This window comes from Syngnathus typhle, linkage group LG18 (assembly GCF_033458585.1).
Source record: "Syngnathus typhle isolate RoL2023-S1 ecotype Sweden linkage group LG18, RoL_Styp_1.0, whole genome shotgun sequence".
Classification (NCBI taxonomy): domain Eukaryota; kingdom Metazoa; phylum Chordata; class Actinopteri; order Syngnathiformes; family Syngnathidae; genus Syngnathus; species Syngnathus typhle.
In genome coordinates, this window is record NC_083755.1 from 10,100,159 (window position 1) to 10,115,826 (window position 15,668).

At 45.8% G+C, this 15,668-nt stretch overlaps 3 protein-coding genes across 7 annotated transcripts; 1 reads left to right on the top strand and 2 right to left on the bottom strand.

The window, feature by feature from the left end:
• Nucleotides 1-1,241: 1,241 nt before the first annotated feature.
• usp22 (ubiquitin specific peptidase 22) lies at nucleotides 1,242-7,853 on the bottom strand. 3 transcript variants are annotated; one of them, XM_061264775.1, is made up of 13 exons: nucleotides 7,363-7,852; nucleotides 6,451-6,583; nucleotides 5,204-5,317; nucleotides 4,928-5,029; nucleotides 4,326-4,492; nucleotides 4,073-4,220; nucleotides 3,831-3,933; nucleotides 3,478-3,639; nucleotides 3,251-3,377; nucleotides 3,046-3,137; nucleotides 2,914-2,976; nucleotides 2,481-2,599; nucleotides 1,242-2,393 (listed from the first exon to the last, which is right to left on the bottom strand). In XM_061264775.1, exons 1-13 carry the CDS (start codon nucleotides 7,480-7,482, stop codon nucleotides 2,227-2,229), a joined length of 1,617 nt encoding a protein of 538 aa, XP_061120759.1. In that variant the 5' UTR covers nucleotides 7,483-7,852; the 3' UTR covers nucleotides 1,242-2,226. The 3 variants fall into 3 exon arrangements, with proteins under 3 accessions (XP_061120759.1, XP_061120760.1, XP_061120761.1); XM_061264776.1 differs by having other exon boundaries at nucleotides 2,481-2,630; XM_061264777.1 differs by lacking the exons at nucleotides 4,928-5,029; nucleotides 5,204-5,317 and having other exon boundaries at nucleotides 7,363-7,853.
• Nucleotides 7,854-8,107: 254 nt separating this feature from the next.
• On the bottom strand, nucleotides 8,108-13,456 carry cops3 (COP9 signalosome subunit 3). 3 transcript variants are annotated; one of them, XM_061264203.1, is made up of 12 exons: nucleotides 13,323-13,456; nucleotides 11,440-11,569; nucleotides 11,054-11,166; nucleotides 10,762-10,811; nucleotides 10,449-10,541; nucleotides 10,107-10,286; nucleotides 9,848-9,988; nucleotides 9,587-9,760; nucleotides 9,378-9,464; nucleotides 9,176-9,289; nucleotides 9,017-9,097; nucleotides 8,108-8,879 (listed from the first exon to the last, which is right to left on the bottom strand). In XM_061264203.1, the coding sequence occupies exons 1-12, from the start codon at nucleotides 13,324-13,326 to the stop codon at nucleotides 8,826-8,828; spliced, it is 1,221 nt and encodes a 406-aa protein (XP_061120187.1). In that variant the 5' UTR covers nucleotides 13,327-13,456; the 3' UTR covers nucleotides 8,108-8,825. The 3 variants fall into 3 exon arrangements, with proteins under 3 accessions (XP_061120187.1, XP_061120188.1, XP_061120186.1); XM_061264204.1 differs by lacking the exon at nucleotides 13,323-13,456 and adding an exon at nucleotides 12,585-12,692; XM_061264202.1 differs by lacking the exon at nucleotides 13,323-13,456 and adding an exon at nucleotides 12,242-12,535.
• Nucleotides 12,882-15,617, top strand: LOC133142733 (5'(3')-deoxyribonucleotidase, mitochondrial-like). Its single transcript, XM_061264206.1, has 5 exons — nucleotides 12,882-13,526; nucleotides 14,040-14,140; nucleotides 14,299-14,359; nucleotides 14,452-14,566; nucleotides 14,651-15,617. Exons 1-5 carry the CDS (start codon nucleotides 13,245-13,247, stop codon nucleotides 14,788-14,790), a joined length of 699 nt encoding a protein of 232 aa, XP_061120190.1. The 5' UTR covers nucleotides 12,882-13,244; the 3' UTR covers nucleotides 14,791-15,617.
• Nucleotides 15,618-15,668: the final 51 nt, after the last annotated feature.

Here is a 15,668-nt window from a genome sequence, read left to right on the forward strand (position 1 = left end):
GTAGTTGCATGGTGGACACACTCAAAGACTTTGAAAGAGATTGTGGCAAACAAACTCCACTTTGCCTGCATAATGGAACAAAAGAAGCAAAGGAGATATGCGAGTGCTCAGGTCCAAAAGTGAGCCGCCGCCGCCGCCGCCACCACAGTCTGTTTGATCCAGCACAGACGGATGGATGGATGCCCTTGTGCTGGGGAGGGAGGGAGGAAAAAAGAAATGCCTGCCTGCCTGCCTGCCTGCCTGCCGTGTGATCAAGAGATGCTCAGCGAGGGCTTTGGCCTGCTTTGATCACACATGCGCATGCTTGATGGCAGGATTTAGAAGACGCCTTTCCTGCCGGCAAATGCTCCACTTAAAACCTACCTGCAGTCTGGATCTCATGTGCAATCAATTTGCCCCCTCCCCCAAAAAGCACGTCTCCTAAAAGTACACGGGGTTACGCAAGCAGATGACATGTCATGACATGTCTCGTCGTTTTCCTGCCATTTGAAAGAGGTCACAGATATATCCTGCTACACTAAACCACGAGATTGCTTGGCCACGTTCGTTCCGTTGCATTGCGTTTGTTAGTAGCTCCGCTCGCGGTTTCAACGACCAAACTATTATGACCACCCCAAAAATGATTCTCATCGTCACCATTGCATTGCTCGCTAAGATGAACCTATACATGGCATATCAAAAAACGATTAAGGGAAAGCAAGCCCACTATCAGATTCATCATTGCTGAGCCACTCCAAGAGTTTTCTTCAGACCTTGCACAATGTTACCATCTGCTGGACAAAGTTGTGCATATTTCAGAGCTACCTACCGTCTACCAAATCCAGTCTTTTTTGTTTGAGGACTCTCGACCTCCCTCCTTTGTTTCAGTAATCACGGGTCCTAATTTGGAGTCTCAGGAAAGTCCATTTGACAAATCACCAAGCAGCAATTTGGCTAGTCCCAGGTTGACTGTGTTTTGCTACGCTATATCGATGGATCTCTATTCTTTTAATTGGAAATCATATTTGGATGGCATTCAACACTAATAAGGTGTATTGGAATGTTATCAGTTAGCTGTGAATCAACTCCTACTTCATTTTGAGGGGGGGGGGGGGGAATTGCGCAACTTTCATACCATTTGGGGTCAAAAATATCTACATTTTTTGAGCAGCTCATTCATTAACTGGCGGCAAAAATGGGCTGGAGCTAGCTTTCGATCGATGACCTTCAGGAAAACAAGCGAATACAAAATCACTAAGACGTTTGTTTACTTGTTGTTTATTTGAGTGGCTTGCCATCACTGCGACCTTTCCTGTCCTGTCCTGTCAGTCAGTTTTTGTACTCGAGGAATGACTTTGTAAGGCAAGACACCGTTTCGACTGCCGTGGCAAAAACAATATAGACATTTCATTATTTGTCTCTTACGTACAACCTCTACATTTCTATACTTTACATACATGTAGAAAAGAAAAAGATTCAGCTTGGGCGGCATGCTGAACACAAGTACTGATTCAGTACACAAACACACACAACATACGCACGCGCACCACACGTGCATACAAACCCAACACACACGACACATTTTTTGAAGAACCAGTTCATTTCCCCACACGGTCTTGTTTTTTGTTGTTGTTGTGACGAACACACAGGCACGCACGCACGCAACCAACAATAATACACTGCAGAATCAACTTTGACCCGTTGTACATCCTGTACTATTCTGAAAATACATCCCGGATTGTTTTTTTTCCATTTAACCACAAGCACTTACCTTGAACATGAATGAATATACAGTATGTTTCTAAACTGGCCGAGAAAAGCCATAATGACAAACCCAAGGAAACAATAAAGAAGCTGCTTGGAGTCATTTTGATAAGCATTTAGCACCGGGGTGGGTGAGTGGTTGGGGAATCTCTGAAAGGAACATACGATGGAATATTGACCTCATGGAAAACAAATCTTAGCTCCAATTGGGGCTATACTAACACAGTTTTTTACAAGTTCTACAATCTAAAGTCCCTCTGACATTTCGTGAGTTTTTGCATAGCAGCCCAGATCCCATAAACAATAAGTCCTCCCCCCCCATCCCTGCTTCAGAATGATGTTGCATTTATGAATAAATGCCCCGCATACCTCTTTGCTTCTGTGTGTCTGTGAAAGAAAAAGCCAGGGGGGAGTCGAAAATGACGATGGCTACCAGTCGGTTGGAACCTCCAGCAGCAGCATGCAGACTGGCTTGGCAGCAGATTATTGTTGTTGTTGTTGTTGTTGTTGTTGTTGTTGTTGTGGTGTGCGTCCTGAATTCCAGTGGAAATGTTTTGCGACTTGCAGTAGTGCGTTAGGGCTCAAATGCGTTGTGATGAGGGCTGCGCTATTCATACTCCAGGAATTGTTTGTGGTAAAACAAAAGGTACCTAGAGGGGGGAGCAGACAGACAGACAGACAGCAGCGTTGATCGAATGTTGCCATTATGATGCTGCGGTGGATGACTGATGGCTCACCCTTCACTGTCCAGTACGGCCTCCATGCTGGCCTTGGTGATGATAGCGTCGTCACATTTGAACCACTGGTCCTTATGCTGCCTGATGAAGGTGGTGTAGTGGCCACTCTCCAGTGTTCCCTGGTGGTTAACCACAGCAAAAAGGCTGTATCTGGTTGAGATAGGAAGTGGGACAATCAGCGGCAGCGGCGGCGGCAGCAGCGGCTTCTTAATCTTGATGAGGGGGGCCATGTCATAAATAAAACAACAATAAGCCACTGCCCAGCTAACCTTCACTGGGGTGGAGTGCAGAGTCTGTTACTGTACAAAACAGACCATCATTAGCATTTCCATGTAAATAAGGGTCTGAATGAGCAGCGTGATCTTAATGATCTTGACACTAGATGTGAATGAAGGTGAGCATATCATTTGCAGATTGCTTGTGATGAGCCTACTTGTTGTCGTTGTTGAAGGGCTCCACAGTCTGCTGGTACTGGCCGTTCATCCGGCTCTCTTTACTGAAACGCACGACGGACGGTGTTGTCGTGTCATGACATGGGAACTTTTTCAAGTAGAACACTTCTCACCTGGAGGCCATAAATGGTGTCATATCCAACTCCAAAGGGAAAGAGACGTAAGTTGTTATCTTCCTCCGTAGCTTGGCAGAATGTTCAAATCGCTGCCACACACACACACACACACACACACACACACACACACACACACACACACACACACACACAAAATGTAAACAGGATGGTCCAAGAGCATTGTGAAACAGACAAGTCATACTTTGAGGTGAAAGCAGGCCACGATGGGCAACTTTTTCATGGTCAGTTGCTTGGTGGACTCCTGATAACTATGGCAACCGCCGCACTTGATCTTTGCGCTGCTGCCGAGGTGCTCCGGTCTGGTGAACCTAACCCAAGGGTGAGACGGACGGATATGGCGCTAGCGGCCGGCCAAAGCGCTCCATCTCCACGGGGTTTTACCGAGGTTACATGGTTCATGTAGGTTACCTTCGCAGGCAGTCTGTCAGTGTAGTGGCGCCAGTGGCGTGACTCTCTCCATTTAGTGTTGAGCCATCTTTGCCGACGGGACTTAGCGGCCAGAAAGGAGTAGAGGAGCCCGGCAGGTCCAGGCTGATGTCCCAGAAGGGGTCGATGGTTGTTGACACACCGCTAGGAGAAGGATGGAGATGCATTTCAACATTTATCTACGAGAGCCAATATCTAGTATATAGCTAGTATACTGTATATCCACCTGGTGGTGCTACAGATCACTTTTCAAGAGTTTCATTTCTCTCGCTTCTCTTGCTGCTGCTGCGGCTGCGGCGGCTGCGTTGCAAAATGCTACACACGAGCACACTTACTGGCAGACTTGGCAGGTGACATCAGACTGCAGGCCTCCTGTGAAGATTTGGTCAATGATGCAGTTACAATGGTTTGGGTTGTTGGCTTTTTTCCCGTTGTCATCTGTATGAACACACACACACAAGCTGCTTAGGAATTGGAATGTGGACAAAAGAATACATGTGGATGAAAAAGGCAACTTCAGAATGAGATATATAAATCATATAAAAACATTTTTTAAAAAAAGATGTTTTAGCCTGACCTTTGCAGTGCCTGTGCAGCACGTCCAGCGCAGCAATGAGGAACTCGTGTGCGTCCTGCTGTTCGTAGCCAGCCAGGTGACGGGCATGGGTCCACACCAGGTGGAGCAGACGGAACGGGATGTGCGGTGAACGATGGCCTGAGTAGAACTGGTGAGGTACCGTGCAGACATTTGAACAATCGCCACTTGCTCCTACACACCTCGAACTCTTTTCTTAGCTTTGGGCAGAAAAAAAAAAAAAAAAAAAAGGTACCTCCTGGAAGAGCTGTGACATCTCACACACTAAGCAGGAGTTGCTCTGCATTTCACATTTGTGTCGGTCAGACAGGAAGAAGTCCCGCAGCAGCGGCGTGTGCGTTAGCGCCTGGACAATGCAGTTCATAAAGCACGTGTTGCCCAGGTTGATCAGACCGCGTAGACCTGGAAGCGGAGGAGGAGGGACACCAAATGCGTCACAAGCTGCAGATGACTGACAATTGTACGCCCAACGGTATCCATGGTCATCTGAAGTCCATTTGGGGCAACAAATGTGATAGAACCAAAAATAAGAAATCAACCCTCCCTAATTGCATTGATCCATCTGTCCTTATTGTAATGGACACCATTTCTTCCCATATTGTTTGAATTTTGTCCAATGTCAAAATGTTATTTATAGATACATTTGACGGCAATGGCCAGGTAGCATGAAATATGTGATGAGCATGAAGGTGATCGAATAATCTGATTGCAATGGATTAGTCAATTCCACATTTGAAAGCGATGATGCGGCATGATAAGCATTGGATCTGTGATGTCAAAAGAAACACAAGCGAGGAAGTGGGTCACGGCATACGCGCTTTGGATGGGGTGGCTAACCAATAGTACAGTTGGAGGTGATTCTCCTCCTCTTGGGATTGTGGCGGAGAAGCTCCAGCTCCCTCTTGGTGGGCTCCCATGACAAGTACTTCTCACCTACGCCTGCAAGTCATTTTCAAGGTCTGGTATCAACATGGAGCACAAGATGGAGCACACTGTCCATGTCCAAAAATAGGAAGGAAGGCGTGCAGAATTTGAATGGGAGCATTTTCTGGGCGTGAGCTTTTCAAATCAAAGGGGCTGTTAAGATGCTGTCCGTCCTTCCGTCCGACCCACCTTGCATTTTCCAGGCTTTCCTTTGCTCCTCTTTGGCAATCTGTTCCACGTCTTTGTCGTAAATGTAGTCTTGGCACACGAAGCAGTAAATCCCCCCATAGAGCAAGTCAATAGCTGCAACGTCAAGACAAGGAGAAGGTTAGAAAAAGAAGCCTTTTGGATTGAAATGCGGGGTCCACTTTGATCCATTTTGGTGCTTGGTTTGTCCAGGGCTGTGAGTCAGTCGGTGCGAGCCGCATGAGCTGCTGGATGATTCATCTCACGTCTTTCAGCCAATGTTGCCATGGTGTCGCAATGCCAAGTCAAATGGGCTTATCAGCTGACATATCCGCTATCTGTCAACACCATCCGCTAATGGCGCCGCTCGCTCGCTGGCTCGGGTCGGGAGCATCCCGTGCAAAGGTGAGGAGCGACCGAGGAGAGTGCCAAAGGTTTGCCCGATTGTGCTTCCCATCATTGCTACACGTTGGTGGTCGCCGTGCCAACCTGACCTTCGGCTTCCTTTGGCCCATGCCGTCCGTCATTCTTTGCAGGTGAGGATGTATAGCCAATTAGAGGTGGTAGAAGTACAACCGCTCCATAAAGGAAATGGAATCCCTTCGATGCAGGGAGCTGAGGCAATCGCCGCAAGGTCTCGTCAAAATTCTTTTTCAGTTTAACGTGCAGACGATAGCAGTGTCGAAACGTCTTCTGTTTCCCATAATCATGAAAAGTGGATGTTCAATCCTACTTTTTCTTCCAAGTAAACAATAGCGCTAGTACTTCCAAGGAGTTGCTACCTCAATAAGTCACTTCTCACCCAAGAAATGCTCATTAAACGTCTGGGGGCACGGGTGACATTTAACCATTCCACTTTAATGGCTGTTTTAGCACTGCGGGCGGAAACTCCAGCATCCGCAGAAAACACGACAACGTGGACAACAGAGAGACTAAGGAGGAGGAGGAGGGGCTTTGTTCAATGGAGGCTAATTCCACAGGGTTTGTTAAAGACGACTTAATTACCTCTTTAACAGTCGACGGAGCTCTGCCCTCCTCCCACTTTCTCTGTTATACTTTTTTTGCCACAGCTAACCTAATTAGACAGACAATTTCACTTCCCTTAATTACACATGTGGGGGAACACACTAAGCCGGGGGGGGGGGACAATAAAATCAAAAGTAATACATCAAATTCATGCAAGGCTTCCTGATTTCATTTGAAACCAATCGATTGGTAATCACTTGTCCTGTAGTGCGTGTACCCCATACCTAGGTTATGTCGTTTGCTCTTGGCATGCTCATGGATGTGTTTTTTGGCAAAGCAGGCGAAGAAAACGCAGTAGAGGCAGGAGTGGAGTCTGCTGAGGTGAGCGCCGCACATGTGGCAGATGCATGACTTGGCCTGCAAAAAGGGACAGATACGTTAGGGTGGCGGCGGGTGGACATCCTGAACTGCTTGCAAGCATATTGCCAGCCATGTCATACTTGGAATTGGAAAAAGCTATTCTTTCATTCCACCCCTGTCACCACTAGCCGCCCTTCTACGAAATCATGTGTGTCGCCCTTTCTTTCTGCAAGACGCACAAGCAACACAAGATTGCCAAGAGAGTCCGCTCTGTGGCTGGGGTGCCGGTGCAAGTGAAGGAATGGCCAATTATGGAATGAAGGAGACCTTAGGAGGGAAAGAAAATGGACTCTGCTTATTTTAGTATGCATGTGTGCTTAACCTATTTTCTGTTTGCTCTCCAGCACCTGGGATGTGGTAAGCATGCAAACACAGATGGATCTACATGTGTAAATCACAGATGCAAAAAAAAGGGTTGCATCCAAGAGATGTGGTCATGATTTGGTAGTAGGGGGTGGGTGATCGGTTGCATGCTTTCCTACAATGAGCGGCGAGGGAAGACCCATCTGTAGATGCCGTTGCGGGGAAGACGCCTTGAAGGAGCAGTGGTGAGGAAAAAAAGATGCTGTCGGACATGTAGTACCATTAACGGAGGTCCGTTCTGACACTTGTGGAACGGGTGTGTTTTTGTTGTTTTTTCCTTCATGGAAGCGGTTACTGCCCACACACACGCACACACACACACACACACAGGCGACCTTTCACTCACTCACTCACTGCACAGCACATCTCTCTTCCGTGAGGTGAGCCCACTAGGCTTCCCAGTCTCTTGTTACCTTGCGTTTCCTGGTCTCGGCCGAACCGCTCCATACGAAACAGTGATAAATAGCCCTCAGGTTTTGCTTCCAGTTGTCCACTTTGAAGCAGCTGACATGGGGGCAGCCCGCGGGACTCATGATAATCACAGCATCAGGCTCGGCTGTCCACCGGGCGGCCGAGGAAACCTGTTCAAAAAGCCCCAAGCCAGCCCAAAGCTCCGGACGGACTGGCTGGCTGACTGGCTGGCTGGCTAGCTCGCCAGCTTCGTTGGTCCACCAATTGCCGCGTTCTGGCTAAGTGGGCATGTTCTGGTTGTAGTTACGGCGACACACTGGCAAAAGCATATTACCTGTCAATTGGAAGCCATTGTGGTGCCATGAATGCAGTTTAACCACATTGATGGCTAAATGACATGTTAGCAAGCTGGCTAATGTTGCTTAGCGTTGGAATTTCAACAGTAGCTTGCTTCCACGGTGCGTGCGTGTGCGCGCGTGTGTGTGTGTGTGTGCGTGTGTGGACCTACCCCGTTCATAAGGGTGGACCAATCACGAGCGACTACTACTCGGGATTGGCGTATGCCATCTGTTGCAGAGGTTAAGTCCCGCCTCTCATGCGTCAGGATTGGTCCATTCATTCCAGAGGCCACATCGGCCTGTGTGAAGGAACTCATTGGTTAGATCATAAATCACCTGCCTTGCGTGCATGCATATAGTAGTCCAATCTTCCTACATTTTTAGGATACATATTTAACAGAGGCCTGAAAGCAATTCGTCAACAGTTTATTACAGTTCCACAGCTGCAAAGCTTCCAAATGACATGACGGTTTGGTTATTGACTTCTTGTAATGACGAGCTGTCAAAACGATTTTCTGTACAGTGCTCTAGCGACCTCTAGTGGAGCCGACCTATTATTTAAAAATCAAAAATAAAAAGCAAAAGAGAAAGAAAAACTAAACACTGAGCCTGATTGTGACTCGAGTTTCAGTGTGCAGATTCGCGAGTGATTACCTGCATTCTAAACAAAAGCAAGAGGGGACCTATCATTGCAGTCGTTACAAATGTAGATTATACCGGTAGGGAGATTGATTCCTTGGCAGCCATAGATGTATTACTTTTTAATACCTTCTAGTTACATCCATCATGCAGCAGATTATTCACAAATATGCTTGGAACAAAAAAGTCCAGTTTTTATTATTGTGTTCTGTGATAACGTAGCAGTGTCACGCTAACCTCAACATTGATAAATAAAACGCTGACAAAACTTTTCCAATTCCTGTAAAGATCGCTTTGTTATCCTTCAGAAACTGAGAGGAAAGAATAACCAAATTCACCAAACAATTAAACCTTCCTTAACCAATGTCCTTATGCAAAAGAATATTTGTTTTTCCTCTTAAAAAAAACAAAAACGAAAAAACACAATCCAACCCATCCATGGAAGAATGTCTTGGGGGCTGCAGCATTTTCTGGCAGTCTAAGGCCCCTCAGGAGTAACTTGATGTTTTGCTGCCAACATCATCCTCCTGCGTTCCCATACTCTTAAATAAACATAAAAGTCACATGTTAGATTCAAATTGTATAAATGCTTCCAAATGAACTGAGATTGTTCCATTTGAAAGGCCAATGGTGGATATCCCAACTGCAAATGGATCAAACAAACAATAATGCCTCTCACCTTCTGCACAAATTGTGGGTTAACTGTGATTTCTTGATCCATCGATTTTAGTTTCTCATCAAGTTCTATGCATTTCAACATCTGAAAATTAAAGCGCAAGAATTTTTTCAGGGGGGGTCTTTGAGTATTTCTGACGGTTACACTCGTGACCTTTCTCACCTCTTGGTCAATTTTGTGTAGCATTGCTGGATTGTTGTATTTTTCAGGGTTGTCGTGGAAGCACACCATGCCGTCCTTTTGGTTAATGCTAGCGTAGATCTCACCGTCTTCAATCTGCTCACAAACCCACAGAGAAGAATTCAAACTTCACTGTCGCAAGTGTCTGCGTATTGATGCTGTCGCTGCAAACGGATGACCTCACCATGTGTAAGACGTATTTCTCGGCCTCCTGAGGCCCTGAAAGCTGCACCCGACTTGCCATGTCTTGCAAAGACAATGTCAGAAAAGTCTGCAGGGAGATGGCACTCGATTTACTCTATCATATACTAAATATCAAAAAACTGATCTTAGATCTATCTTAGACAGGTTTATCATCACATCATAGATGCCCCCACACACACACACACACACCTTTGTTAGCCTCTGGATGTTCTTTTTGTAGAGGGAGGAGAGGCACTGTTTGACCAGGCCCGTGTTGTTATCTCTCGTGAAGGTCTCGCTGTGCTTGTTGACTACGCTGCGCAATTCCGTCGGGTTGTTGGTGGTGTAAACCTGAGCCAGCTCATGGTAGGCGTTGCTCAGGGGCTGAGGAAAAGCAAAAGGAAGGGAACGAGTGTCGACTGGTCCCAACACGGACGTTGGCTTTCAATTCCAATCAGTGTTTGCCCTTACCTTGATGAACCTCCCCACAATTTGTGAAGTGTATTTGGGCAGCTGCTGCACTTTGCCATGAAGGATGAGTGAGACCAGGATGTATTTCTTGTAGGCTTCCAACATGATGTGGCTTACGGCCATGGCTGGAGTCGTTATTGCCTCAAAGTGGTGAAAGCAAACCAAATCAAAATCACTTCTGGACCAAATCTTATTCAACATTGACAAAGAAATGTCGCAGCGGCGCTTTGGATGGAATACGGCAGCAGTCGTGTCGTACCTGCTCGTAAAAATACAGTGCTCGATCGAAATTTTTGAGGCCCATGTAGATCATGCCACCGTAGTAGTAGTAACATAAAAAGTGCTTTGCGTCGTAAGCTCCGTTCTCCTTGCAGATGTCCATCATGTCGAGCTCGAGGAAGGGCAGGGCCGGCTTGAAACACTTTGCTAACAAGCACAGCTGGAGAGAACACGGGACAAGCAAAAGGCAACTTGGTATCGAAAAAAAAAATAAGAATTGAATCAGATATGAAATTGGATTGTAAGAAAACATCTAGAAAAGATACACTCCACTTTGCAAAGCGTCTGCGTGCGACTTAAAGCACACAATGAGATGACTCACCTGACACAGGTCTGCGTGAACTGAGGTAAGTTGGTTTGTGTTCATCTGCATTTTGTCTATTGCCTGTTTTAGGATGACGACGCCCCTCAATGGCTGTCACAGGGTAGGAAAGAAAGACTGAAATATTGCAACTCAAATAAGGGCTACACTTTCAAACGTGTTCAAATATTTAGCAGAGGAGGACAAAAGAGAGGATTCTGGTTATGTCATGACTCAATGTGGGATCCAGAGCATCAACAATGCTACGATGAAAAAGGATATTTTGGACGTTATCTCTGTATAATTACCCTCTAATGTAAACGTGCAAGCTTACCTGTTTCCGCTCGACAAGGGCATTTGTCAACTGGTGGCAGAGACCAGCAACTATGCGAGGACACAAAATCAGTAACCTTTGTCAGGTTCATTCAAATTTAAAGAGATCCATTTGGTCAGGGACATCATGTGAATCGCTGACAAACATGAATAAACTAATTAGAGCGAGACCAATGTTTCTTTTTTACAGGGCTGATACATTAACCATTATTAGTAGTCACGGAGGCCGTTAAGCGATCATTTGATAAGTGCCAGAGGTGATGAGTGCAAAATGTTTGGTCGACAGGACTTACAAGTGTCTGTTGCATATCTGATGTGCTCGCCATTGCAAGTACTGATGAAGAGTTGGACTTGGGAAAAAAGGGTCTCAAAGTCTGGGATGTTTGGCATGGAGAACTTTACAAATCTGTAACACAGTCACAAGGACAGATCAGCAAAGCAAAACAAATGTAATAAAAAAAACACACACACACAGACATACACATTTGTGATTGTTGTCTGATAATTCTTTGGCACACTGTTGACAGAATAATTCGCTTGATGAAAATAAAGGACAGGATGGAAACAGGAGCCATGACAGTCCAGCTAATACTGGACCGGTGCAATAAAACCGCACGCGGCAGACCACTCCGAGGAATGGAACGAATTGCGCGGACGGACAGACGGGGGAAGCACTTACAGCACAGCCAGCACACCGAGGGAGTGCTCCTGAATGTCCAAGGCTCCCAGCACCGTGTCCAGGTGCGACAGGTTCTTGGCCAGCAACTCCCCGCTCTTGTTGATCAACTCGCACAGCTGAGTCATCTGGCCTACAGAGGAACAAATGACAGTGACACATTTGACAATCGGCACTTTCAAAACAAGAGATGCACTTTTCAACCACTCTTTTGAGCGTGTTTTTATCATCACTAGCTCCAGGCACCCATTGAGAAGAAAAAGTGAGCCCTGAATGAAAGCAGGGGAGAATAACACAAGAATTCTGTGCTAACGCAATTGAGTTATTGTCATTAAAGATCACGCTAAACAACAGCCCATTATTCGACTTATATAACATTTGAAAACATTCAACTGTAGATATTTCCATTTCAACCAGTCGCTCGCTCGCTCGGTCAACTCTCCTGTCAAGGCCTTCCCAAAAGCCAGCTGCAAGAAGGCGAGAACCAATCAAATGACTTGATTCCGTTCGCCAGCCAATTACGCGAGACCAGGGTGGGACTTCCGGTGGACAGTGCCCAGAAAATATTTTCCAGTCCAGACCAGACCGAGAAAGTATCATTTGAACATTTTGTTGAAATAGCTACCGAGTCCCCATGTGTCCACGTTCATCATATGTAACAACACAAGCATGCATACTCTTATTGGCAGCAAGAGTCTCAATCGGGCTCTTTTAATGATGAGGTAAAGAGAAGTTGGCTATCGGCAATGCATAGGGTAGCATAAGCATGCTAACTATCTGCTACGAATGAGTTGAGCGAGCCTACCTTGAGCGGAAAGCTGCCGCACATTGTTTACAAACTGCTCCAGGGCTGAAGCCATTATAGAATGGATCCGATATGGGGGTAATTTCCACGCTTTTTCATTCAAACGTCAGAAACAACTCCGTCCGTACTGAGACAGGGGCCACACAGCCGCCACTCCGTATTCTCGCGATACCTAATGAAGTGAACGGACTGTGACGAGATTTTTCAAGTACGCGACTTTTGGGGATTTTTTTTTTTTAAAGGGCCAACCTTGGCACTTCGACGACAACAACATACGATTCACAGAAAGCGCTCCTTTCTGTCGCAGAGATGCGATCAGTTAGTCTGTTAAATAGTCACTTACTCAATAGTACGCATGATCTGAAGGATTATAAAAGCCTATTTCGGCTAGATTCATGTGGCAATCACTTGAAGAAAGAGGAACTGACGTCTGGACAAAGATGTTCTAAGAGAGGAGATGCTGCTGGAAATATGGTTCATCGAAACACAGAAACGACTGTGCTGATTTTTACACTTGACTTTGTTTATTCACAGTAACATATGCAAACGAACAAAAAATCCTCAATAACAATCAGTTACAATAATAATGATAATAATCACGTTTGTTTTGTTTCCAAGAATCAACGTCGTATCATCTCGTTTCGACAGAACATCTTTGTTCTCTGCATTCTGCAAGGCAAGCCAATACAGAACAGTTTCGTCCAACTACGGCGTTGGACCTATGAAAATACCGCTGCATGCCGAAACTGCTGTTGTCTTCCAAGCTGACAACTCGGTGGGTTATGGGGAGCCGTGGGACATTTGACAATACGTTAGCAAGCGACTCAATCCGACCCCATGCGGCATAGGCCTGTCACGTTTGACCTGTGCGCCGCCGCAGCCGCCGTAGACTCCGCTTCAAAGCTAACGTCAAGATAGCATCCGAGCGGTGCAGAGAACGTTGAAACATTATGCGGCGGACACAAAACGTCAAGAGAAGACGAATGCAATCCATGCATCGTGCATGAAAACGGGGTCGGTCACAATGTTACTGTCGACCACACGTCGTCTACTGGCAAGAGGAAAAGCGCTGCTCACTCACACATTTCAAAGGAGCTGTGGAACCATGACCCATGGGAAGAGACTGCGGGTGCTGGTTGACATGGACGGCGTGCTGGCCGATTTCGAGGGGGGGTTCTTGAAGAAGTACCGGGCCAGGTACCCCAACGAGCCCTACATCACCCTGGAGGACAGGAGAGGCTTCTGGGTTTCCGCGCAGTACGGAAGACTCCGGAGTGATCTCTGTGTAAGCCAAGCGACATGCCATTGCTCAGTATCGTCAGTCAATCAATCAATCAACCCATCAGTCCGTCCATCCATCAGTCCGTCCATCCATCAATCCATCCATCCATCAACCAATCAATCAATCTGCACCATTACAAGTTTCAAAAGTCATGAGATTCACGTGACGCATGACCATTTATTTCATTTCTACCAAATACCTCTAAATCTCTATTATTGGAGCACCTAATACGTATTTAGATTGGTGTTCATACAGTAGAAAAAAGAATGGAAATATATGACGTCAAATAGTTAAGGAGCTAGCTCAAATTTTTGCAGCATCAATGCAATGGATAATCGAAGATGTATTACAGCAGAAGAAACGAAATGGAAAAGTGCAATTGGAAGACGTTATAGATATAGTAGTAATTACGCAAGACAAGCACTTAAGGATCGAAATCATGCTGCATGCGCAACTATTGTTGTCTCTTGATAATAAACATCATGCACGCGTTTGTTTTGTTCTTTTTACCTCTAGGAAAAAGCCATTAGCATCTGGGAGTCCAAGGGCTTCTTCAGTGAGCTGGAGGCACTTCCTGGTGGGGTGGAGGCAGTCAAGCAGATGGCCAACATGGACAAGTAGGTTCAGAAGTACACGCCGAGTAGCTCAATGTAGCTCAAGCCCTTAACAATATCCACATCCAAACAGTTGGGGACATCTACTCTGTGTGCATGAGCAGCTTAATATGAAATGATTCTGTTGTTTCGTGTCATTTTGCCACCTTTCCATTCCGCAGCACAGATGTCTTCATTTGCACCAGTCCGATCAAGCATTTCAAGCACTGCCCTTATGAGAAGGTATGCGATCCGATTTTTCCTTTGAGTAGTTAGAACAGCATGGCATTTCCTCTCTTGTGTGTGTGTGTGTGTGTGTTTGTGTTCTCTCCTAGTATGCGTGGGTAGAAAAACATCTGGGTCATGACTTCCTGGAGCAGGTCATTCTAACCAGAGACAAGACGGTGGTCAGCGGAGACGTACTCATTGACGACAAGCCTGATATTTTAGGTCAGTGAGCTTGAATGCGATTGGTTGATTCTGTCCATCGGTACGTCACGTCATATGTCATAAGCGTCCCGATGTGGTGCGCAGGCGTGGAGCCCAAACCCACCTGGGAGCACGTTTTGTTCAGCGCCTGCCACAACAAGCACCATCCCGCCAAGCCTTGGCAGAGACGCTTGCTGTCCTGGTCTGACGACTGGAGAGCCATCCTGGACAGCAAAAGGCAGTGAGCTCTTTCAGTAGGGCCCCCGACATCACCAGCAGCCTTACTTACTTACATACATACTTACTTACTTACTTCTTTCCTTCCTACATCTTCGTGCCAAGCAGAGTGCACACGAGTTGAGATGTCTTACCGTAGTCGACCACAGGTGGGCGCGCTAAGACTGAAACATGTTTCAATCCAGTTAAACATACGGCCGGGCCACTACTGTCCTGGCAGAAATAGAGCAAACTGAAGTTAGCAGCTAAATGAGATCAAGGTTGTAAGAATAATGGTTTGACAGTTAACAATTTTGCAGAGGTGCTTGAAGAAAAGCATTCATCAGTACGCGCAATACGCAAAGAGAAGAAAACCACACGCGCCTGTGTTTCGCTTTCATTTCGTGTCTAAAAAGAGCCGAGAAATGATTGCTCTTTTTTTGGTGCTACTTTGCTTTTTGAACACCCATGCATTTCATTAACAAGGCCTATTTGGTTGATTGTTTTATTTTGCCTCATAATCAAGTTGAATAGCGGAACGTTAAAGGCGGCAGCGATGCATGCTGTTTAGATTCGAATAAATGGTCGTCAAATAGGACGAGTGATTTTTGGAAGCATTTCACGACTAAATATTAAGAGGTGATTTCTTTTTAGAAAGGATCTGTTTTACATTTACAGTACATGCTGAGAATGTCCAGTTTTCTTTGTGTTTCACCCAAACAACTGTACTGTAACGTGTCATCATTTACAAAAAACAATTTAGGGTTGTGTTTAAACAATTGACCATTGTGTGGTAAAATACCTCCAAACACTTGTAAATGTGTATTCATTAAAAATAGCGTCTATACTAAATCCACATTTCAAGTCTGTCTTGCAGTTTTTCTGACTTTAGTTTGAATATCTGATA